The 22,842-nt window shown below is 42.5% G+C and overlaps 2 protein-coding genes across 8 annotated transcripts in view; one reads left to right on the plus strand and one right to left on the minus strand.

Annotated features, from left to right (window-relative positions):
* Positions 1–14,042, plus strand: part of LOC121550226 (ras GTPase-activating protein 1-like) — a 67,217-nt gene extending 53,175 nt beyond the window's left edge. For 2 of the 4 annotated variants that reach the window (XM_045226782.1, XM_045226785.1), the window contains 25 exons: positions 2,145–2,280; positions 2,590–2,660; positions 3,238–3,355; positions 3,651–3,682; positions 4,510–4,562; positions 4,773–4,923; positions 5,256–5,334; positions 5,469–5,592; positions 5,837–5,993; positions 6,198–6,285; positions 6,385–6,465; positions 6,880–7,037; positions 7,229–7,305; positions 7,459–7,631; positions 7,909–8,068; positions 8,281–8,423; positions 8,940–9,055; positions 9,284–9,388; positions 9,776–9,862; positions 10,037–10,104; positions 10,203–10,291; positions 10,479–10,556; positions 10,666–10,800; positions 10,937–11,016; positions 13,073–14,042. In XM_045226782.1, coding sequence (XP_045082717.1) covers positions 2,145–2,280; positions 2,590–2,660; positions 3,238–3,355; positions 3,651–3,682; positions 4,510–4,562; positions 4,773–4,923; positions 5,256–5,334; positions 5,469–5,592; positions 5,837–5,993; positions 6,198–6,285; positions 6,385–6,465; positions 6,880–7,037; positions 7,229–7,305; positions 7,459–7,631; positions 7,909–8,068; positions 8,281–8,423; positions 8,940–9,055; positions 9,284–9,388; positions 9,776–9,862; positions 10,037–10,104; positions 10,203–10,291; positions 10,479–10,556; positions 10,666–10,800; positions 10,937–11,016; positions 13,073–13,121 — 2,608 coding nt within the window. In that variant the 3' untranslated portion in view covers positions 13,122–14,042. Of the gene's footprint in view, positions 1–2,144; positions 2,281–2,589; positions 2,661–3,237; positions 3,356–3,650; positions 3,683–4,509; positions 4,563–4,772; positions 4,924–5,255; positions 5,335–5,468; positions 5,593–5,836; positions 5,994–6,197; positions 6,286–6,384; positions 6,466–6,879; positions 7,038–7,228; positions 7,306–7,458; positions 7,632–7,908; positions 8,069–8,280; positions 8,424–8,939; positions 9,056–9,283; positions 9,389–9,775; positions 9,863–10,036; positions 10,105–10,202; positions 10,292–10,478; positions 10,557–10,665; positions 10,801–10,936; positions 11,860–13,072 lie in introns of those variants that run through there. The other 2 variants (XM_045226784.1, XM_045226783.1) reach the window with 2 other exon arrangements.
* LOC121550227 (cyclin-H-like) lies at positions 11,773–22,570 on the minus strand. 4 transcript variants are annotated; one of them, XM_041862395.2, is made up of 10 exons: positions 22,270–22,570; positions 21,891–22,020; positions 16,832–16,954; positions 16,671–16,744; positions 16,202–16,415; positions 15,823–15,986; positions 15,546–15,616; positions 15,272–15,380; positions 12,605–12,665; positions 11,773–11,935 (listed from the first exon to the last, which is right to left on the minus strand). In XM_041862395.2, exons 2-10 carry the CDS (start codon positions 22,005–22,007, stop codon positions 11,906–11,908), a joined length of 963 nt encoding a protein of 320 aa, XP_041718329.1. In that variant the 5' UTR covers positions 22,008–22,020; positions 22,270–22,570; the 3' UTR covers positions 11,773–11,905. The 4 variants fall into 4 exon arrangements, with proteins under 4 accessions (XP_041718329.1, XP_041718327.1, XP_041718331.1 ...); XM_041862393.2 differs by having other exon boundaries at positions 11,773–12,530; XM_041862397.2 differs by having other exon boundaries at positions 11,773–12,530; positions 21,891–21,993; positions 22,270–22,569.
* Positions 22,571–22,842: the final 272 nt, after the last annotated feature.

Below are 22,842 nucleotides of genomic sequence, written 5' to 3' on the forward strand. Positions count from 1 at the left end.
GATTGAGAGGATACAAGTCTGTATCATTGCAGCCTATGTTCCCTATCATGGCTAATCCACTTACTCATTGCTAGAGCGGCTGCAACTATTTAGTTCCCCACTCATGCTGCATAGAAGTTAACACACTTGAATAATGCAACATGGCATGTAGAAATGTTGAATCTGTTAATTACTGTTTGCAAACAGTGTCCATACTGGCCAGAACACTTTACAATGCAAGAAGATACCAGTAGCTTCCAGCTTTGTAGGCAAACTTTCCTTGCTAGCATACAGCTGACACTAACATCAATTCACTACCCTAGTACTTTGTTTGTGATAATAAGCTAACCATAATGCAAAATATGCTTATTTCAAAGCTTATTGTCACCAAAAACATTATTAATTCACTTAATCGTGTTTCCCTCACGTCCAAAGATTATTTGACCTTTTGTCTCTGTCACTTCTCCCTCATCAAACTCGACTCAACTGACTGTGGGCATGTGCCTCGGAATGAATGACGTCATTACTGGGTTAAAGAGACAGCAAGCTTTTATAAAAGAAGAAGTTGCTACTTCTATGCAAATGTTGTTGATCAGTACAATAAAGTAAGTATCTAATGAAATTGGAAGGGAAGCAGAGTGTTTTTCATCTGCCATTTCTCCATTATAATACTTTTTTACCCCGTCTTACCACCTCACCTGTAAACTCCTGAAAAACAAAGAAATCCTATGGAAATCATTGTTTGCATGTACACACTCCTATTGAATATGCATTCACCTGTATTGTGGATAGGCCTAGGCTACATCTTGATTTATCCAGTTTATCAATAGAAATGTACCATTCAAATACAATATTACCATTTATGTTATGTAGTTAGATTGTTAAAAACAAAGTCAAATTAATTGTATGATTGTATAATTGATTCAGTAACGGTGAAAATGTTTTACAGTCTGGGATAGCAGTAGCAGGTGAATTACAGCTATTTGACAACACCACAAGGGCCTTGTACGACGTATGAATACAAACTTACAGGGGATCGATAGTAACATATTGCGATATTCTTTGACGATATGATATGGATATTTGACTAAAGGTATAGATTTGATGAAGAACAAAATGTAGTAGGTAGCGTTAGCTAGTGCTAGTCGCCTGTACCTGCGCCAAAACTCCGATATTAAACATCCTATAGCTTGTTCTCTTTTTAAATAGTGAGCCAACATGTTTTTAGGATTTCTATTTCTCTTACTGATCAAAACGTGTTTTCTCATCTCTCTGCAGCAGACAATATATTTGGAACATCAAATCGCAAAATAAAATTGCAGTATGGAATCGCTATACATATAGAATCATGAGAATCGCAGTACATATCGAATCGGCACCTAAGTATCCTGATAATATTGTATCATGAGGTCCCTGGCAATTCCATCCCTAGTGCATACTGTTTGCAACTGTATTTTAGTTTTTTTATTCAACTGTATTTGTTCCAATGAGTTTGATAGACCTGTCGATAAGGCCCGACCTTTATTCATGACCAATCCCTCCTAGACCTGATCAACACCAGGCACTTCAATAGACGATTGATAACGTACTAGGAAATGATGACATCTCATTCACAGCATTACTCTATAGAGACATGATAGCATTGATGCTAGGAACCCTTGTGGATTGGTATTAGGAAGGCAAAACCATGGCAAGATGTCCTTGAATGGTGTCTAGTCTACATTACCCCATAGTCAGACTGAGATGTGCTCAACAGATGAGCTGAGAATGAAGGATTATTCCGTGCTCCCCACTGTTTGCTGGCTCGCCAATACTTTAATCATGTCCTTGTCGTCATTACTGGAGCAATTTCACACAAGACTATTATCTGATGAGTCATGGTGGTTTAATGCATGTCTTTTCCTTTTGTTTCATTGATCCCAGAGCAACTGGGCCTAATTTTAGCACTGTGCTGCTCTGCTCTTGTACTCTTTTGATGGTTTGGGTCATTATGTGGAAAATTTAGACTAGTTGTCTGCTGATAAATTGTCAATTTAGCTTAGGCCTATTTGTACTTTCTGCACACTGTGCATGCATTGTGCTTAACAATTAATCGTAGTGTTGTGTGTGTGTGTGTGTGTGTGTGTGTGTGTGTGTGTGGTCTGTGTATCTGTGTGTGTTTACAGGATAATCGCCATGTGTGGAGACTATTACATAGGCGGGCGGCGGTTCTCGTCCCTGTCGGACCTGATTGGTTATTACAGCTACGTGTCTTGCCTGCTGAAAGGTGAAAAGCTGCTATCGCCCGTGGCGCCCCCAGAGGTAAGATTCCATTGCACTCAAGTAGAAATGGAAGTTAGACTTTCTTAGACACGTACTCAATATATCTGGGAAATATCTGTCCCAACTTCCCCTACACCCCCAGGCCATATATCATAACCACTCTCAGGATAGAAGCCAGGCAAAATACTAATGAGTGGTGTGAGGCTGTGAAATCATCCTGGAGGGTGTCTGGTGGAATCCTTTTCATTAGGAATTCTGAGGGGGGTTGAAGATGTGAACATTTCAGTGGAAGCATGGGTTAAATGTGCAGTTCTGTGTTTAATTGTCTGTCTGTGCGTGTGTGTGTAGCCTGTAGAGGACAGGAGGAGAGTGAGAGCCATTCTTCCATACACCAAAGTGCCAGAGACCGATGAAATCAGGTAAGCACTACAAGAAACATCGAAATACATTTTGTGGAAGGTGAATGTGTGTGTTTGCCCTGTTGGAGATCACATTGTCTGAATAGTACAAAAACAGACCTCTCCCTTTCATTTAGCGAAGCCCAGCACGCTAACAGATGAGCCTGACAATTCTTCAACATGTCAGATCTGAGAAAAATCTGTCTGAACCCTTCACACAGACACACTGCTAGCACAGACTTAGCTGGCTGGAAAGAACCATGCAATATTTCTTCACAAAGGTGTTTGGTAGCTTACATGAGACACCTTGTGGAGAATGGCGGGTACTACACCCAAAGACTACCATATGTCAAAACAGTTCCGTCGACAATAAGCTGTAAAGCCTCAAGCGTCCGCACTGCCTTTAGATCTCATAACTAAATAGCCAATCGCAATTGAAAAGAACAAAGACTATGTTTCTAGTGCATTATAGCGGGTTTTTGTGAAACAGGAGATGCAGGTGTGACTTCATGTGTAGCAGCACATTAAGATGGTAACACGTCTTTTTTGCCCCCTGAACGTTGAGCAGTTTTTTTTTCCTCCTCTCCATGTCTGTCAGCTTCCTGAAAGGGGACATGTTTATCGTTCACAATGAACTGGATGACGGCTGGATGTGGGTGACCAACGTGAGGACGGAGGAGCAGGGCCTCATTGTGGATGACCTGGTGAAGGAGGTGGTGAGTAGAGTACAGCACTCTGTCTGCTCTGCACAGGTCTAGGATCAGCCCTAACCTGTAACCATTCACTTGGGCTGTGTTCCAAATCGCACTATTCCCTATGTAGGGCACTACTATATACAGGGAATAGGGTGCATTTTGGGACAAAGCCATGGTTTGCCATTTGAAAACGTCTTCTCTCAACCTTTTCTACTCAGCTGGCAATTGGAGTCATTATGGGTCTTTTCAGATGTTTTCTTTTTCATTTGTCATTACGTCTCCACTAATTTGTTGAACTGTTCGTGCTTATTTTCAGGGACGGGAGGAGGACCCACATGAGGGCAAAGTGTAAGTTCTGATTTGAGCTTTTTCTCGTAGGTTGCCATAATGTCTATGTACAGTATATGTTATTTAGTACATATGTAAACCTCTGTCAATACAGATCATTTCATCAATACTTTTCTCAATACCCACCATTATCCAACCCACCACAAAACATTAACTCTCATGAAAATGGCTGTTTAGTTCCTATTTTTAGACAGCCTATCATTTGAGGTTCATTACGTCCCTGCCTCCTGGCTACCTCTACGCACGCAACCCATGTTTACCCTTTCCTTCAGTCAAATGATGTTTTCATGTTGTGCATGAATGGGCAGGGAAGCGTGAGCGAGAGCGTACTGTATACAGTATGCGTCTTTAGTGACTTCAACATAATCCATGTTTGCTTCTACACGGCTCAATGAATCTCAATGATGTAGTGACTCTGACCCAACGAACAGTAAGAGTGTATATGTGTGTTCATTTTGTTTGCCGGCCTCCCAAAGACCGAAAGATATTTTACAAATCCAACATTAAAGAAATTGTATTTTGTATCTGTTAATAAATTCAGACTAAGGTTGCTTTGTTTTGAACCAGTAGTTGAGTATTTGGAGTGAGATATCGTCAGAATTACTGACATTGGCCCATGTATGAGAGTTGACTAGCTGTTGACCTGATGGGAGTTCACCATTGACCAAGTCCAATAGGATCTATCAGGTTGTGATTCATCATCCCAGACTCTGATCGGACCCTTCTAAAACCGCCCCTTTAAACCCAGCACATATTGATCTGTCGGTTTTATTTTCCCTCCCATCTCCCTTTTTATCTCTAATGGTCCTTCCTGATCCTCTCTGTAGTTGGTATCACGGCAAGATCAGCAAACAAGAGGCCTACAACTTGCTGATGACAGGTAGCAAGCACTATATTCTCTTTGTCTCTAGATTATACATTCTCCTCACGAGGAATGTAGAACAATGGGATTATGCTCCCATTTCTGTGATCTTGTCGTCAACAAACCTTTTCTGTTGCTAAAATATATGTTCCGATCATTTATTGGTGGTCAAGCATCAATACTGTCAATGTCAACAATACCAATGTGATTTCTCTCTCCCTTATTTAGTTGGCCAAGTGTGCAGCTTCCTGGTCCGGCCGTCAGACAACACACCCGGGGACTACTCTCTCTTTTTTCGCACCAATGAGAACATCCAAAGGTTTAAGATATGCCCCACCCCCAACAATCAGTACATGATGGGGGGGAGATACTACAACAGGTACGTGTCGCGGCGGCGCATACTGTCTCCCAGTGCAGTAGTGCTGAACCAAGAGGTGTTTAATAGAATCAGGAAATAACCTGGCCTATAAATAGTGCCTAGTGGTTTTCCTGGTCATGGGATGTGGTCAGGAAAGCCATTTGGCCTTACCTGTAATCATATCTGTAATCATATAAAGATGTTGTTGGGATATCCAGGTATACAGTTCCACATAGAAGTAGAGGTTATACAGGAAGGACTATACAGAAGTCTGATGCGTTAGGATTGAGTATGGTGGTTAGTGCTGGTTGTTAGAAATAACTGCCGTGCTCTGTCTCTTCTCTCTCTGGCAGTGTTGATGACATTATTGAGCATTATAAGAAAGAGCAGATCGTGGAGGGCTACAACCTGAAAGATGCTGTTTCAGTGCAGGTAAGCCTGAGTCCACTAACCTCCATTGTGGTGCTACTCCTGTCCATATTAGTTTGAGACGGCTATAGATGTGCAGGTATTTAATTGTGTTGATGTGTTGTTGTTTTATTGACATTCATGTTCATGTATTTCAGCAACAGGAACAAGTGCTCTCAGACTTGGTGGACGGCAAGGAGATCTATAACACTATCAGACGGAAAACGAAAGACGCGTTCTACAAAAACATTGTCAAGAAAGGCTACCTCCTATTCAACAAAGGTACCCATATGTTTTTACGCTCAAATGTCTGTAAATGTAATCTTCCAGACCGTAGCCCATTTCTCTCTCTCCCACTTCTCCCTGAAGTGGTCACTGGTATACTACCCCTCGTGGATTTAAAAGGCAAGGATATGTAAGAAATATGATGTAAACTCCCCCCTAAACTTGAGGAAGTGAACAAGTGTAGGCAGATGGGAGGGAATTGGCCTCATGTCTTCTCCTCTCTCCTCTCCCGACCTTCCAGGCAAAGGCAAGCGGTGGAAGAACCTCTACTTCATCTTGGAGGGGAACGACGCCCAGCTCATCTACTTTGAGAGTGAGAAGAGAGCCACCAAACCCAAAGGCCTGATTGACCTGAGCGTGTGCTCGGTGTACGGCGTGCACGACAGTCTGTTTGGCAGGTGAGACATTTCACCCATTACTATTGATCCTAAATCTGAGTGAACATTGACTGGGACAAGAATGAATCAGTGCAACAGAACATAAGCCTATGGCTGTTGTTTATACATTGTTTGTAGCCATGTCTGAGTTTGATAGGAGTGCATACATTCGATTGGGCATGTGCTTGTTCAGTAATACCTAGCTGCTCCTGTTTTTGTTTGCAGGCCAAACTGTTTCCAAGTTGTGGTCCAGCACTTTAGTGAGGAACAGTACATATTCTACTTTGCTGGCGAGATTCCTGAACAGGCACAGGTTTGTACTGATCTGTCTCTCACACTCTCTCATTCTCTCTTTGGGACATTCTCCAATCACACCATTCTTTAGTCTAACAGTGTTCTTTCCTCTCTGTAGGACTGGATGAAATGTCTGCAGACGTTCTGCAGTAACCTTAGGAAACCCACCCAGCCCACTCCCAACAAGAGGCTCCGACAGGTATAAACACACTGTCAAGTGCTATTTTTATTGCGCTTTATCATTTCTAAAATTTATTTTTCACAAATAGATGCACAATGTGTATTTTTTAATATTTTTTTATAAACGACACCAAATCAAATTCCTAACAACATTGTTTGATATGGCAAAAAAGTATTGAATCTTAAAATGCAAGTTGGGCCTTAACTCCCCAAAGAACAACCCCAATTCATCACTCCTTTCTTTAAAAAAAGTTTACTTACAGATTTTGTCATTTTAGCAGATGCCATTTATCCAAAGAGTCTTACAGCGAACACATATAGGTGGCCCATGTGGGATTTAAACCCACTACTTTGGAGTTCCAAGCAGCTGAGTCATCAGAAACCCTGGCTGTGACTGACTGCCTGACTGTTGACCTGGTTTGTGTCCCATCAGGTGAGCAGTCTGGTCCTGTACGTGGAGGAGGCCCACAAGCTGCCGGCGAAGCACTTCACCAACCCCTACTGCAACATCTACCTGAACAGTGTGCAGGTGGCCAAGACCCACCCCCGGGAGGGCCAGAACCCAGTCTTCACCGAGGAGTTCATCTTTGAGTGAGTCCCAATTCCAACTCCATTCAAAGCGTTATTGGCAATTTAGGGGGAATTGGGACATTTTTATTTGGCTTCCATACTGCACTTACTAATGATATGTCAGTAATAATTAATTGACACAATGAATTAGCTGGCCAATCATGTTTGGGTTCCCTAAATTGATATCTTTCTATTTTTTTTCCCCCCTTCAGTGACTTGTCGAGTGAAATCAACAGGTTTGAAATCAGCCTGAGTAACAAGACAAAGAAGAGCAAAGAAAGTGACATCTGTGAGTCTCGGTTCTACTTAGACTAGAGCTATGTCACCAAATCAAACAATCTCTCTTTATAATCCCATTCCATATTGATATGAGAAAAACATGACTCCTGCCACAGTGTTTTGTGTCTGTGGGTTCCACTAATTGTCTCTCCTTCTGCCTCAGTGTTCATGCGTTGCCAGCTGAGCCGCCTGCAGAAGGGCCAGATGATAGACGAGTGGTTTCCTCTGAGCTCCCACGTGCCTCTGAAAGGCATCGAGCCGGGCTCCCTGAGGGTGCGAGCCCGCTACTCCATGGAGAAGATCATGCCTGAGGAGGAGTACAGCGAGTTCAAAGAGGTCAGACACACTTATTATTGAAGATGATGAATTAATTCATTAATGAAGGATTACCATGAGTCAAGGTACAAAGACCAGCTCATACTCGGTTGCACTAAGTTAGACACCAAAACATGGATCAGCAGTTGGTAACAAATACTGTATTACTTGTGAGGTACATAGTATGTGTCCTGGAAAAAGACATGTGAAAATGATGGCCACTTGTTTGACCATAGGTCACGGACATTCACTGTCTGTCTGTCTGGTTATGTGTGTTTGTGTGTGTGTGTGTCCACAGCTGATCCTGCTGAAGGAGTTCCATGTGATCTATGCTCTGGCCCATGTGTGTGGGCAGGACCGCACCCTGCTGGCCAGCATCCTGCTGCGTATCTTCAGACACGAGAAGACCGAGGCCCCCTTACTCAGGACACTCAACGACCGAGAGATCAACATGGAGGGTAAGACAAACACGCCTCTAAATATGAATTTCAAAACATGCAAAGATAATCTATTGTTGTAGCAACATTGTGCTGTTTTGAATGGCTCTTTATCATTGTGAAGTAGGTTATCTCCACTTTTAGATGCTTTGTGTTTATGATTCCAACATGAAAGCTATGACAGACACACACACTTGGCTGATGAGAAGTCTCCTCTCTCTGGTGGTTCCCAGACGAGGCGACGACCCTGTTCCGAGCGACCACGCTGGCCAGCACGCTGATGGAGCAGTACATGAAGGCCACAGCCACACCCTTCGTCCACCACGCCCTCAAAGACACCATCCTCAAGATCATGGAGAGCAAGCAGTCCTGTGAGGTAAACACACACACAAACACATTTTCTGACATGCAGAAAGGCTTTAGCCTTATTTTGTTTAGCCCAAGCTCTACCTACTGTAGTTTGGCAACATCTTGCATCTGTAAAGTTACTTTAGTCAACTCTTTCAGCAGAGAAGTGCGTGGGCTACAACCCAGCTATTCGTTACTTTATCTCCCGAGCGGAACACTTGGCATTTATAACATCATATCAGTACTTGGGCTACCCAGAAGACAAAACAGTAACTCATGTCACAATGACACAGATTCAACCTTGGCATTCACAGTGCTGTTGTGATCTCACAGGACTCTTCAGACTGACTGAATGTCTCCTCCAGTGGAACAGAGGGCATTACACATTATCTTCCACAGTTGCTTTCAACAGCAAATCCTACTCTAGTGAAATAATCTTATGTAGCCCGTCATATTTTTGTTCACGAGCACACTTCTATTTGTATGATGGCACATCATCTTTTTCCCTCCCTCCCTCTGTTTTTCTGTGTGTCCCCCTCACTAGCTGAACCCCTCCAAACTGGAGAAGAATGAGGATGTGAATCTGAACCTGGCCCACCTCCTCAACATCCTGTCTGAGCTGGTGGAGAAGATCTTCATGGCTGCTGAGATCCTGCCCCCGTAAGCACATACACACACACACACACACACACACACACCACTCCACGTTGCACATACCAACAAACTAACACGGGAACCATCCACATAGGGTTGGGCGACGTATGAACTTTTGGCATATCGTCGATCGGGACTCATTGATTTGGACTAACAAAAAGACGAATCAATCCCAGTTGTTCATTTGACTAGAATTCTGAAATGTCACTGTCTGCACTGTTCTGCTTTGTCAAGTGTAAATAGGTTATCATCTGTCATCGACGATGACGTCCCCATCGACGATGGCTGTCAATCATTATCAACACCTGATGACATCGTTCATCGGCCCAACCCTAATAAGTAAGGAAGTGTATATCCGACCGGCAGAACAAAAACGTAGGTTTAGGCATAGGGGTCGAAATTAATTGAGGTTAAGGTTAGGAATAGTTTCAGTAAGGGTTACGGAAAGGCATAAAAGTAACATTGGGTTAGCGTACCGCCGCCATTTCATTTTCTGCCGGTTAAATATACACTGCCATTTAAGTAACCATCTCCATAGTTTGAACCCTGTATATCATGACATTCTCCTGTAGTACAATCAATCTATTATGTCATCAGACAAACCAACAAATGAACTGAACACATTAAGTACGTCCATAGGATAGTTTGAAGTTTATACCGTATATTTAAGTCATGTCCCAGTACATTCAGTCTTCTCACTCTCTCTCTCTCCCGTGACCTTTCCAGGACTCTAAGGTATATCTATGGGTGTCTGCAGAAATCAGTGCAGCAGAAATGGCCCACCAACACCACCATGAGAACCAGAGTCGTAAGGTAACTACCCATACACACCATGGATCTACTTTGCCATCTGCAACCCTCATGGATAGTCAGCTCACAGAATTAGAATGGATCATTAGAAACCATTCTAGTTTTATGGTGCCTTTGGTCAAGGGGGGAACGTTTGGGAAGCACTGATCTAACCAATACTTGTTTGACTCTTCCCAGTGGCTTTGTGTTCCTGAGACTGATCTGTCCTGCCATCCTCAACCCAAGAATGTTCAACATCATTGCTGGTGAGCCTATACCCTTTGTATTTGGTATTGCAGAAATTGATTATTTCTTAGCATGGATTGAACAGTATGAGTCCATACATGACTTTTTTTGCGTGTAGACCCTCCCTCTGCAACAGCGGGCCGTACCCTCACATTGATTGCCAAGTCTGTCCAGAACCTGGCTAACCTGGTGGAGTTTGGTGCAAAGGTATGGCCACCTTAAACATCATACACTGTTCTGTGTGGGGACGTTCGTATCCCTGTGTTGTCTAAGCGCAGGCAAACCAAAGTGTAATCCTCCATAGATGTGCATTGTACCTCGTTTCCATCCTTCAGGAAACTACTGAATACTTTCTGACAAAGATGGTAATGGAGTGTGTTCCTCTTCAATCTAGGAGCCCTACATGGAGGGAGTGAACCCCTTCATCAAAAACAACAAACATAGGATGATCATGTTTCTGGATGAGTTGGGGGTAGGTTACCTGTTTCCATCTCCTTTAGACACAATTGGAACTCTTTAGAAACCTGTGGCAGTTCTGTTCCAATGTCTAGGTAAGACGTTAACGTGTGTGTCCTTTACAGAATGTCCCTGACCTCCCTGAAGCTACAGAGCACTTTAGGACAGACCTGTCCCGTGACCTCGCAGCCCTGCATGAGATCTGTGTCTCACATTCAGACGACCTCCGCACCCTGAGCAACGAGAGGGGAGCACAGCAGGTGTGTGTGGCAAGGGCATTCAACCAGTGATTGAAAGGCCAAAAAGGCTTTTTGAATCTGTTAATGACAAATGGTACCAAAAACATGCCATGACGATTGTAAACCATGGCTGTCTCTCATGTTTCTCTCTTTGTAGCACGTGCTGAAAAAGCTGCTGGCCATCACTGAGCTCCTTCAGCAGAAACAGGTTCACTATGCCATGTCCAACAGCAACAGGTAGTACAGTACTCCTCCCCTCTCACCCTCCATCCCCTCGCACGGAGTCGCACACGGGACCTGACCCAGCATGCTCCACTCATCACCATGGCAACCCCACCCCTCATCTCCTCCGACAGCCCCGCCCACCATCCCGCCACATTTCCCATGCCACGAGAACAGCAGCAAACCGAACAACCAACCAACGCAGTACCTAAAAAAAACTAAACTTGCACAAATATTTTATTTTTCTGATAAACTGTGTTCATGATTCCGTGACTTGGGTACATATGTTTCGTACCCCTTTATCAAAAGGGTCAAAGATTTGATTTCAAAGCAAAGCTTCACATACCCAAGACATGTTTGTCCACACAGCACAGGTTGCCAAAGTATATCTAACCATCTCCCTGCTCAATATGAGGAAAGTCTACTGACATGAAGCTACAGTCAACCCTGTTTTTCTTATAACTGGATTATGAGCGATAATGCTTTTTATACAGTAATTTGACTGATTTATTTTGTGGTCGTGACAATATCCACAAAGTGCTGAAACTAGCGTTTCCTATCTATTTGTCTAGTAGTTTTTGTTCTCTAGTTTAGTTTGGAAATGTTCATGCAGAAAGTATGGTTATTTTATGTCAAATTCTCTTGCTGGAATCATGAGTATATAATAGTATATAAATGAGAAACTGAATTGTTTTGTTTTTCAACTGTATCGTGTTTTAGTTCATTCTTCTCAATGCCAGACAAGATACATAATCAAAGAAACCAAGTTAATAAATGTTTACAGCAGTACATTTTTTTTAATAGTACAGATTGTATCAGACATGCATGCACTTATTAAACAGTTTTTTGTAAAGTAGATAATGGAGTCTTTTCTTCCCCAGGTAATTGATTGTTCAAAGTGCATTCAGGATTGTTCCTTTGCGATGTATTTCTCCTGAAAACCCAGGTTTGAGATTTAGAAGAGCAGCCTTATCATAACGCACTGTTTAAAATGGTATATTGAAGCTCTGCTCACAGAGCCTAGTGCTGTTGTAAACAAAGGTTGCCCGCCTAAACTCTTTCCATGAAATATTCACGCATAAATGTACTACATTATCACGAGATGAAGACATTTGGTATTTAAAGTTTGACACTCCATAAAACGTGTACAAAAATAGGTTTATTATCTTACAGGAAAAAATGACAAGACCATAATGTATGGCCTGATAAGAACAAAGAAAAACAATCTTCAAGTCCTCTCTAATGGTGGATTCTTTCCCACACTGGGTAGGCCATGAGACAATATTGCTGATCCTTCAGTGACAAAAAGGGTTGGGTGATATTTGGCTCAAACTAACGGGCTCGATTCAATCCATTTCGCAGAAGTTCAGTGTTTAGTGATTTAAAGGCAATGTTAGCAGAGGGGAGACTGCATTCACAGTAAACGCTGCATATGTCCGCTCAATCGGAAATTCAGTGATACAGATTGAATAAAGCCCTAAATGTTTTCATAATTCATCCAAATCCAGATCTTCATCAGTCCACTCCTCCTAGAAAACACAGCAAGCTATTTAATGACCTGAAATTTATGGTAGCCAAAATGTGTTGAAGTGGTTTCACTCACCTCTGTCATTCGGGGCTCTTTCGCTACATGATCGTCATCCTCATATCCTCTCTTTCTTTTCCTGTAAAATAGATTGAGATTTTTTTTCAAACTTTCTGGCAGATGTAAGAGTGCACAATCTTTGTTTTGGGTGGTATATGAAGTATTGGTAACCTGTAGGCTATAACTGACTGTGGATTTATGGAAGGTAAAGAATCATGAGATCGGTCTGCTGGAAGCTGTTTTAGCAGGCCACTTGTTGTTAAACATGTTTTCCCCATGTTCTCGCCTCATGATCTTCCCTTCAAGACATGCGCATCTACAGCCCCCTGTCATCTAGGTATAAGAGTACCATCTGTCATGACACCACGGTTCATATCAGATTGTATGGATATAGAAGGGGTAGGGTGGCATAGTCTTTAATAAATGGCATTAAGATGTAACTGATCAATGTGAGGCCTTTTCAACAGTGTACACTTTGTCTTGCAGGACCGAGTGCACCGTCATGGCATTGGCTGCCACCATCCAGGTAATGTGAATTCTACAAATGAGACTAGACAGGTCAGTCAGTCCACCAAACAGCCAGCAAGCCCAAGTACTGGCATGGAGCGCTGGACCGGAGACCAGGTGGATTTGTATTGAGCATGTAGCTTTCTGGCCATTTCGGTCCACTATGGCTGGCTGAGCACTGCAATGGGAATGTGACTGACTGTGGATCTGGGAATCTCTTGCCAGTCCCAAAGCCCTTGAACAGACACGGTGAAATAAGAACTCACCTTACCCAATGCTAACCTGAACTATATTCAAGCTGGGAGGGCCAGACAGACATGAAGAGGTCACTGAAGACTGTTAGCCTATATGGCAGTTATGTTATAGCTTACAGACAGCTAAAGAGATCTATGAACTGGATCACCTCCTGTATGTTGATTGGCTTGGGCTTTGTCCTGAATTTGGGAGGGGGCCTGACTTGAACCCTAGAGGTACCTACACACTGCCTCCTTTTCAACAGTGGAACCTTCCCAGAGGGCCTCAGTGCAGCAGCGAGCCAAAGCATCGTAGCGATAACCACGATCTTCAGGGAAATCTAACATAGCACCTCTCCAAGACAAGCCTTAACTCACTTTACACACCCCTACTCCACTTGACTTTCACAACCCAACCTCTTCCTAACTCCAAAATGGCAGTTTACAATTCACACTAGCTTCATATACAGGTAACTGCCAAAATAGTGGAAGCACCGGAATAAATTAGGGTTCTGGAGGCTCTTATGGTGTGGGGTGCATTTTCCTGGCATGGTTTAGGTTCACCCAACCCCTTAGATAGGAGTGGATGACAATGCCCATATCCAGAGTGTGAGTGGTCACAATGGTTTGATGAGCTTAAACAATGTAAACCATATGCCATGGCTGTCTCAGTCACCAGATCTCAACCCAATTGAACACTTATGGGAGATTCTGGAGCGGCGCCTGAGACCGCGTTTTTACCACCAACAAAACACCAAATGATGAAATTTCTCATGGAAGAATGGTGTTGCCTCCCTCCAGTAGAGTTCCAGACACTTGTAGAATCTATGCCAAGGTGCATTGAAGCTGTTCTGGCGGTTCGTGGTGGCCCAACACCCTATTAAAACACTTGGGGTTATCTTTATTTTGTCAGTTACATTTAAGCTCTTATCCAGAGCGACTTACAAATGACCTGTATATAGCACTGAAGCTATTAGCGATATCTTTTCTATGCTGCTTTGCCTGTTATAATATGACAAAACCAGTGTTTATGTATGATAGCTTATCATACAACTCCATTTAACTATCATACAAATGTTAACCTAACAGAGTTTGTAAGAATGTTTTGTAACCTGCGCATGTGTAACCCTATGGAAACCGTCTGATGTCTGGGCCTACATATGTGCTGCTCTGAGAAACTAAAGGAACTGAGAAATCCTCCCTTTAAGCCTGGGCTCATCAACTGAAGCTTTCATATATTTGCAACTTCAATGTAACCCTCACTAACCCACTTTCCTTGGTGATACAAGCCAACACCACACTGACCAAGATAGATTAATTTTGTGCAGGCCATGCACAGATTCACCCATCTCTGTCGTTTGGATGAGAACTGGCTGACTTAGTACAGCCATCGACTGCTCATCCAAACAGCTCGAAAAGTCAGACTAATTTAGATACACTGAAGAGTACACAGACCTTACAAACCCTCACCTAAGTGTTCATAGACTTGAGATATGGGTGAGATTAAACTCCTCTCTTCAAATATATAAAATGTCTGCTCTGCTTCATGGAGTGTGAAACTGTTCTGCTTCTTCTTTATTTCATATAGCTGATAGACAGAACCGTGAATATTTTGCATCTTAGATACACTTGATCGACCTGGCTAAATAAAACTGTTAGTATGTATGGAGAAAGGTATTGCTTCGTTAACTATGAAGGGAGTTTGGGGGAGTCCTGATTGTTATAGTAGTCTCAGAGGCCAGAATATCCTCTCCTTACCTGACAGCCATTCCTATCACACAATATTAACCTGTTACTCAAGTCAGCTGATCATTTCTACCTTGAAACTCCCTCCCCAGTTGCGTGGTAGCGCACCCATGTAACCATACACACTGTATTTGTGCAATGTAACAATTGCATGTGCTTGTAACTGACAGATGCATGCATTCAAGAAGGCTATACGTACGCGTTGGAGTTTGTGCCAAAGTCAGCATGGACCCTCTCCAGTTTCACTTTGTAAGCGTTCACCTCGTCTGGTTTCGGAAGTTCATACTTTTTCATGAGACTTTTTATCCCTGTGTGAAAAGGAAAAACAAATGTTGATGTTTGTCACTGAAACAACATGTTAATGTTGCTTTGTAGAATGTTGTACAATGTGGATGTGATGTCACAACTCTGATCAAACCTGCCAACTTGTGGTTGTAATTGGTAAATGCAACGATGCAGGCAAAAACACTTACGTCTCATCGCATCGTACATCTTTAAGAGGGTCTCTTTGTCCTCCTTCAGTCCCATACATTCTGTCAGATAGCTATAACAAAGGGGACAACAACTAGTTCAAGGCTAAATTTATCCTAACAATTAATGAAAACAGATTGTGAGAATACTACCCTGTCTACAATACACTATGGAAGAATGTTTGTTTTCACTTGCTGTTCTCTAGGCCATGTTTGACCCATATCCCCTGGAACATTGCCTTGCTCTAGTCTAGAACACAGAGCCCAGTTGGTGGCCTACCTCTCCATGCTGAGGCCGGCCCGCGACGCACTGTTCAGAATGGCCGTCAAGGCGATCTGAGATGGGGGAAACAGCAGCCCACTGTCCGTCAGGGTGGCCCGTGTCAGGAAGTCATCAACGCTCTTCCTCAGAGACTCTGGGTTCTCCAGAAGAGGGTACCTTGTCTGAGGTAAAGGTCACCAATAGACAAGGCTGTTAACTGAAGCCTTAGTTGGTACATAACCTGCTGGGTTTTCTATTCTTACAGAATCAACAACGTCCGCAACATGGCTCTTTAAATCTCAGCAGCATATTCTTGCACTACACTACATCGGGTTATGTTCATCTGCTGTATCGCTACTGAGCATCATCGACCCGGTAAGTATCTCCATCCACCCACCTTGAGGTCTATGAGCAGGCCCTCCATAGGTCTGTAGGGGGTGTGCACCACCAGGTGGAAGTTGAGCTGCTGAATGAGAAGGAGCTCATACTCCAAAATCTGTTCAAGAGCCCTCTCCTGCCCGGCCGCACTCTCCTGCACAAGATTCCCCACAAACTGGGTGCTGGACACGTTAAACTCATCCACCTTACAGGACAGGTAGGCACAGATCCGCCTGAAAGAAAGAAAGAAGCCAGGGCAGAGGTGGGACAAAAAGGGATGATAAGGGTGGCAAGGAGATTGGGTGACAAACAGAACAGCAGAGGAAAGGGAGGTCAGGAGGAGAAGGAAAATACGTGAAGAGAGAATGAGGGCGAGAGAGGTTATGTACAGTGAGTTCAGAAATCAAGTGTGTATCCGTTTCTAAATAGGAGTTTCTCAACATAAGGCTCTGGGACTACTAGTCAAAGACAAGCCCTTTACTACTCACATGATTGTTCTAGGGTGGTATTCCATCAGTGAGTTGTTCAGGTAAAATCTCCGGAAATACATGATAGCTGTACCCTGTCGAGATGATTGCACTGTTAAGCCCCTCAGATAAATCCAGTTAGTCTAGGTCTGATTTACGGTGTACCCTTACAAAATACATACCACAACAGACTTGGGCATCACAGGTTTGAAAGCATTACAGAAGTCAAGGAGTCTCTTCTCATAGTGTCTGAAAAGGACGTTCTCCTCGTGAGCCTCCAGGAACAAGGCATCACTAACCCCAGGCTTTATCAAGGTAGGGGTAAAGGAAAGGATGAGAGGGGGAACAAGGGCATTAACAAACTCAAAGTTGGAAGCAGGTGGCAACTATAATCAAAGTTTTAAAAAGGTCCAATGCAGCCATTTTTATCTCAGTATCAAATCATTTCTGTGTAACAAGTACCATTAAAATTCTCAAAAATAGCTTCTTAGCAAAAAGCAATTTCTCACACAAGAATTTAGCTAGGACTGTCTGGGAGTGGTCTGAGCAGGGAGTGGAAAACTGAAAATTAGCTCTTTGTAACTCTTTCTTATTGGTCTATTAACTAGGTCTAATTCACCTGGCAGGCCAAAGCCAAAGTTTATTTTATAACTTACCCAATATAGAACACAGCCTGTTGTTTTACAATAGGAGCAAATTAATCATAGTGTGCAGATCAAGCAAGGAGGTGGGCAGAGCCAAGCACAAGATCCTATTGGCGCGTTCTAGCATGTATTTGCATATTTCCGTCAGGGAACGCATACTCTGAAGTGTGTGTGTGCAATAACTCAATTAGCCCTTGCACTCCTGAACATATTTTTACAAACTTTTGCAAAGGGTAAAGTCTACTTAGTCCATTCTGTTCGTAACAGATTTTCATTTTGGGAATAGAAAACTGTATTGAGATCAAACGTTTAATCGATGAGGAAAATGTGCAGAATGTTGGCCAAAATCCATCTTGCTCCATCTTCTCCCACTGGGCTTCCTCACATCACCATATTTGGTGATGAGTGGAAACGTCAACCGGATGCTTAAGATGTATACACCGGTTAAACATCAGTCACCGGGGGCTGATACTGTCATGGTTCATGTGGGGTCAAATTACATTATGAAGGGCAGCTCAGAACAGCTGAAGATGGATTTTAAAGAACTGATTGGGTCTCTGCTTGACACCAACAAACGCCCCATAATATTTGGCCCTGTGCCCTCCCTAAATCCTGGCATTGAACGTTTCAGCAGACTTTTAGCCCTCCATAACTGGCTACAAGACTATTGCAGCTCTGTGGGTGTAACATTTATTGACAATTTTGATACCTTCTGGAAATAAAGCTTGTATTATAAGGAGGATGGGATCCACCCAAATCATTTGGGTTCCTGGATCCTTTCACAGCATTATAAGGCTGCGTTGAGACAATGACTTATCAATGACCCAAGTCCAGCTCATTTAATCCCTACCATTGTGTCGCTGAGTTGTCATAATGATTCAGCAAATGTACATTATCCTAGAGGCATTGGAAGACTCAATGTAAATAACCTAATTTTTCCCTCTTACTGCCCAGGATGCCTCTGCTGATCCTACAGCTATTGTATGCAGTAACCATATGCCTATGAACCAGAGTAATACTGTTAGCACTGAGGTGGTGTGCCCTAGTAGGAAGTCCACTGTGTGCAGCTCACCCTGCACTAATACAAATAACCTGAGAATGTCTACCTCTGCTAAGCTTCCCAGTAAAGTAAGAAAAATAATCAAGCATCCCAGAAAAGTGTTAAAAATAGCCCACGTTAACATATGTAGCTTAAGAAACAAGGTTCATGAAATCAATAATTTGCTAGTAACAGATGACATTCATATTCTGACAATCTCTGAAACTCACTTAGATAATACTTTTGTTGATACAGTGGTAGCAATACAAGGTTATAACATTTACAGAAAATAAAAATGCCAATGGAGTCAGTGTTGCGGTCTATATTCAGAACCACATTCCTGTAAAGCTTAGAGAGGATCTCATGTTAAATACTGTTGAAGTAATATGGCTACAGGTTCACCTGCCTCACCTAAAGCCCATTCTGGTTGGAAGCTGCTATAGACCACCAAGTGCTAACAGTCAGTATCTGGATAACGTGTGAAATGCTTGATAATATATGTGATATCAATAGAGGTATACTTTCTGGGTGATTTCAATATTGACTGGCTTTCATCAGGCTGCCCACTCAAGAGAAAGCTTCAAACTGTAACTAGTGCCTGCAACCTGGTTCAGGTTATCAATCAACCTACCAGGGTAGTTACAAACAGTACAGGAATGAAATCATCAACATGTATTGATCATATCTTTACTAATGCTGCAGAAATTTGTTTGAAAGCAGTATCCAAATCCATTGGATGTAGTGATCACAATATAGTAGCCATATCTAGGAAAACCAAAATTCCAAAGGCTGGGCCTAATATTGTGTATAAGAGGTCATGCAAGAAGTTCTGTAGTGATTCCTATGTGTTGATGTGGGGAATATTTGTTGGTCTGTGGTGAGTAATGACGAGCAACAAGATGCTGCACTTGACACATTTATGAAATTGCTTATCCCAGTTACTAATAAGTATGCACCCATTATGAATATCACTGTAAAAACTGTTAAATCCCTGTGGAATAAAAAAATTGTATGGTTGAGAGGGATGAGGCAAAAGAGATGGCAAATAGGTCTGGCTGTACAACCGATTGGCAAACATACTGCAAATTGAGAAATCATGTGACTAAACTGAATAAAAAGAAGAAACTACTCTATGAAACAAAGAAATGACATAAAGAATGATAGTAAAAAGCTTTGGAGCACCTTAAATGAAATTTTGGGCAAAAAGGCAAACGCGGCTCCATCATTCATTGAATCAGATGGCAATATCAGTGGGTTTTGTAATGAATGAGCCAACTACTTTAATGATTTTTTCATTGGCAAGATTAGCAAACTTAGGCATGACATGCCAGCAACAAATGCTGACACTACACATCCAAGTACATCTGACCAAATTATGAAAGACAAGCATTGTAATTTTGAATTTCGTAAAGTACGTGTGGAAGAGCTGAAAAAAGTATTATTGTCGATCAACAATGACAAGCCACCGGGGTCACATGGATGGAAAATTACTGAGGATAATAGCGGACGATATTGCCACTCCTATTTGCCATATCTTCAATTTAAGCCTACTAGAAAGTGTGTGCCCTCAAGCCTGGAGGGAAGCTAAAGTTATTCCCCTACCTAAGAATAGTAAAGCCCCTTTAACTGGCTCAAATAGCCGACCAATCAGCCTGTTACCAAACCTTAGTAAACTTTTGGAAAATTGTGTTTGACCAGATAAAATGCTATTTCACAGTAACCAAATTGACAACAGACTTTCAGCACGCTTATAGGGAAGGACATTCAACAAGCACAGCACTTACACAAACGACTGATGATTGGCTGAGAGAAATTGATGATAAAAAGATTGTAGGGCCTGTTTTGTTAGACTTCAGTGCGGCTTTTGACATTATCAATCATAGTCTGTTGCTGGAAAAAACTTGCGTGTTATGGCTTTACACCCCCTGCTATATTGTGGATAAAGAGTTACCCGTCTAACATAACACAGAGGGTGTTATTTAATGGAAGCCTCCCCAACAAAATCCAGGTAGAATCAGGAATTCCCCAGGGCAGCTGTCTAGGCCCCTTACTTTTTTCAATCTTTGAGTAAAGCCAGTGTGTCTATGTATGCGGATGACTCAACACCATACAAGTCAGCTACCACAGCGACTGAAATGACAGCAACACTTAACAAAGAGCTGCAATTAGTTTCAGAATCAGTGGCAAGGAATAAGTCAGTCCTAAATATTTCAAAAACTAAAAGCATTGTATTTGGGACAAATAATTTACTAAATTCTAAACCTCAACTAAATCTTGTAATGAATAATGTGGAAATTGAGCAAGTTGAGGAGACTAAATTGCTTGGATTTACCCTGGATTGTAAACTGTCATGGTCAAAACATATTGATACAACAGTAGCTAGGATGGGGAGAAGTCTGTCTATAATAAAGCGCTGCTCTGCATTCTTAACAGCACTATCAACAAGGCAGGTCCTACAGGCCCTAGTTTTGTCACACCTGCACTACTTACTGTTCAGTAGTGTGGTCAGGTGTCACAAAGAGGGACTTAGGAAAATTGCAATTGGCTCAGAACAGGGCAGCACGGCTGGCCCTTGGATATACACAGAGAGCTAACATTAATAATATAAATGTCAATCTCTTCTGGCTCAAAGTGGAGGAGAGATTGACTTCAACACTACTTGTATTCGTGACATGTTGAATGAACCGAGCTGTCTGTTTGAACAACTGGCTCGGACACCCATGCATACCCCACAAGACATGCCACATTTTACATTTACATTTTAGTCATTTAGCAGACGCTCTTATCCAGAGCGACTTACAGTTAGTGAGTGCATACATTATTTTTTTATTTTTCATACTGGCCCCCGTGAGAATCGAACCCACAACCCTGGCGTTGCAAACACCATGCTCTACCAACTGAGCTACATCCCTGCCGGCCATGCCCTCCCCTACCCTGGACGACGCTGGGCTAATTGTGCGCCGCCCCATGGGTCTCCCGGTCGCGGCCGGCTACGACAGAGCCTGGATTCGAACCAGGATCTCTAGTGGCACAGCTAGTACTGCGATGCAGTGCCTTAGACCACTGCGCCACTCGGGAGGTCTCTTCACAGTCCCCAAGTCAAGAACAGACTATGGGAGGCGCACAGTACTACATAGAGCCATGACTACATGGAACTCTATTCCACATCAAGTAACTCATGCCAGCAGTAAAATTAGACTTAAAAAACAGATAAAAATACACCTTATGGAACAGCGGGGACTGTGAAGCAACACAAACATAGCCACATGCATACAAACACACTAACATACGCACTATACCAACACATACACATGTATTTTGTGTTATAGATATGTGGTAGTAGAGTAGAGGCCTGAGGGCACACACTTAATATGTTGTGAAATCTGTTATGAATTAATTGTAATGTTTTTTAAATGTATAACTGCCTTAATGTTGCTGGACCCCAGGAAGAGTAGCTGCTGCCTTGTCAGCCACTAAATACAAATAGAATAATTAACCAGATGTTGTATCTGTGCCAAAACTCCATCCCACCAATGTTACATTATAAAATAATGTTACCTTCCCACTGGCAAACATTTTGTTGCGATATTTCTGGTTGGCTTCATATCTCAGTTGTTCCAGACTTTCTTCATTGTCGAATGTCCAGAACTTTTTCTGTGAGCTAATGTGAAACATGGTGAAACTCTGACTGCACGTAACAGAAAATGTATAGTCAGATACTGTCACTTGAATAACAGTTACACAACATCACATGTGCAAGCTACGTTAGCAAGCAAACAAACGGATTAGCCTATGCTATAGCATGAGATATTGAACAGGCAACGAACTAGGAAATAGTATAGCTAGTTTAAGGAAGCAAGTGACGTTAAGCGGTAGCTAGTATTAAGCAAGCTGGTTGGTTACATTGTACATTGAAGAGGTCCTAACTTTTCCTTACCTTTTAGCTAGCCGATGGTAGCTAACTTAGTTAGCTAACGTTAGCTAGTAGAGGCAACAGCCGGCTAGCACTATCTAGTCAGTCGTTAGCTGTTCGACTTGTTAGCGAAGCTTCTACTAGCTGTCTAATCAAACTCCAGATGATCCGTACAAACGCTATGATATAACTAGCTCGATAAACTATTAATACCTTTATGATTTTGAAAAGTAACTAGTTAGCTGGCTATTTTAGCAACTAGCTTTCCCATTCATGGCAACAGCATGTTCATTGCGGCGTTGTACCGTAATATATGGTAATGTGCGCAAATTGATATGCGCATGTAAGTGGGAAGGTTGGCATTTATTGTCATGAAGCTTGACATGGAGGCAGCTCTGGAGAGTGGTCAGTAGCTAGAACACCCACAAAGTAATAAAATCACATGTAAAACTGAACCTTAACCACACTGCTAACCCTAATGCCTAAACCGAACCTTAAATTAAGACTCAGCAGCTGGCACATCTAGCGTACATTGCTCAGTGCGGCCTCCAGGGCAAGATTCATGACAATAAACGTCAACCTGCTGTACAGCGGGGT

The sequence above is a fragment of the Coregonus clupeaformis genome, chromosome 18 (genome assembly GCF_020615455.1).
Source record: "Coregonus clupeaformis isolate EN_2021a chromosome 18, ASM2061545v1, whole genome shotgun sequence".
Lineage (NCBI taxonomy): Eukaryota > Metazoa > Chordata > Actinopteri > Salmoniformes > Salmonidae > Coregonus > Coregonus clupeaformis.

Excerpts from the sequence above, each read along its gene's own strand:
- LOC121550227 (XM_041862393.2), bottom strand. The coding sequence starts at position 22,007 with ATGTTTCACATTAGCTCACAGAAAAAGTTCTGGACATTCGACAATGAA. Across the intron at positions 16,745-16,831 it reads TGATGCCCAAGTCTGTTGTG|GGTACAGCTATCATGTATTT; the intron begins GTATGTATTTTG and ends TCATCTCGACAG. Across the intron at positions 12,666-15,271 it reads TTTGGCACAAACTCCAACGC|GAAAAGAAAGAGAGGATATG; the intron begins GTACGTATAGCC and ends TCTATTTTACAG.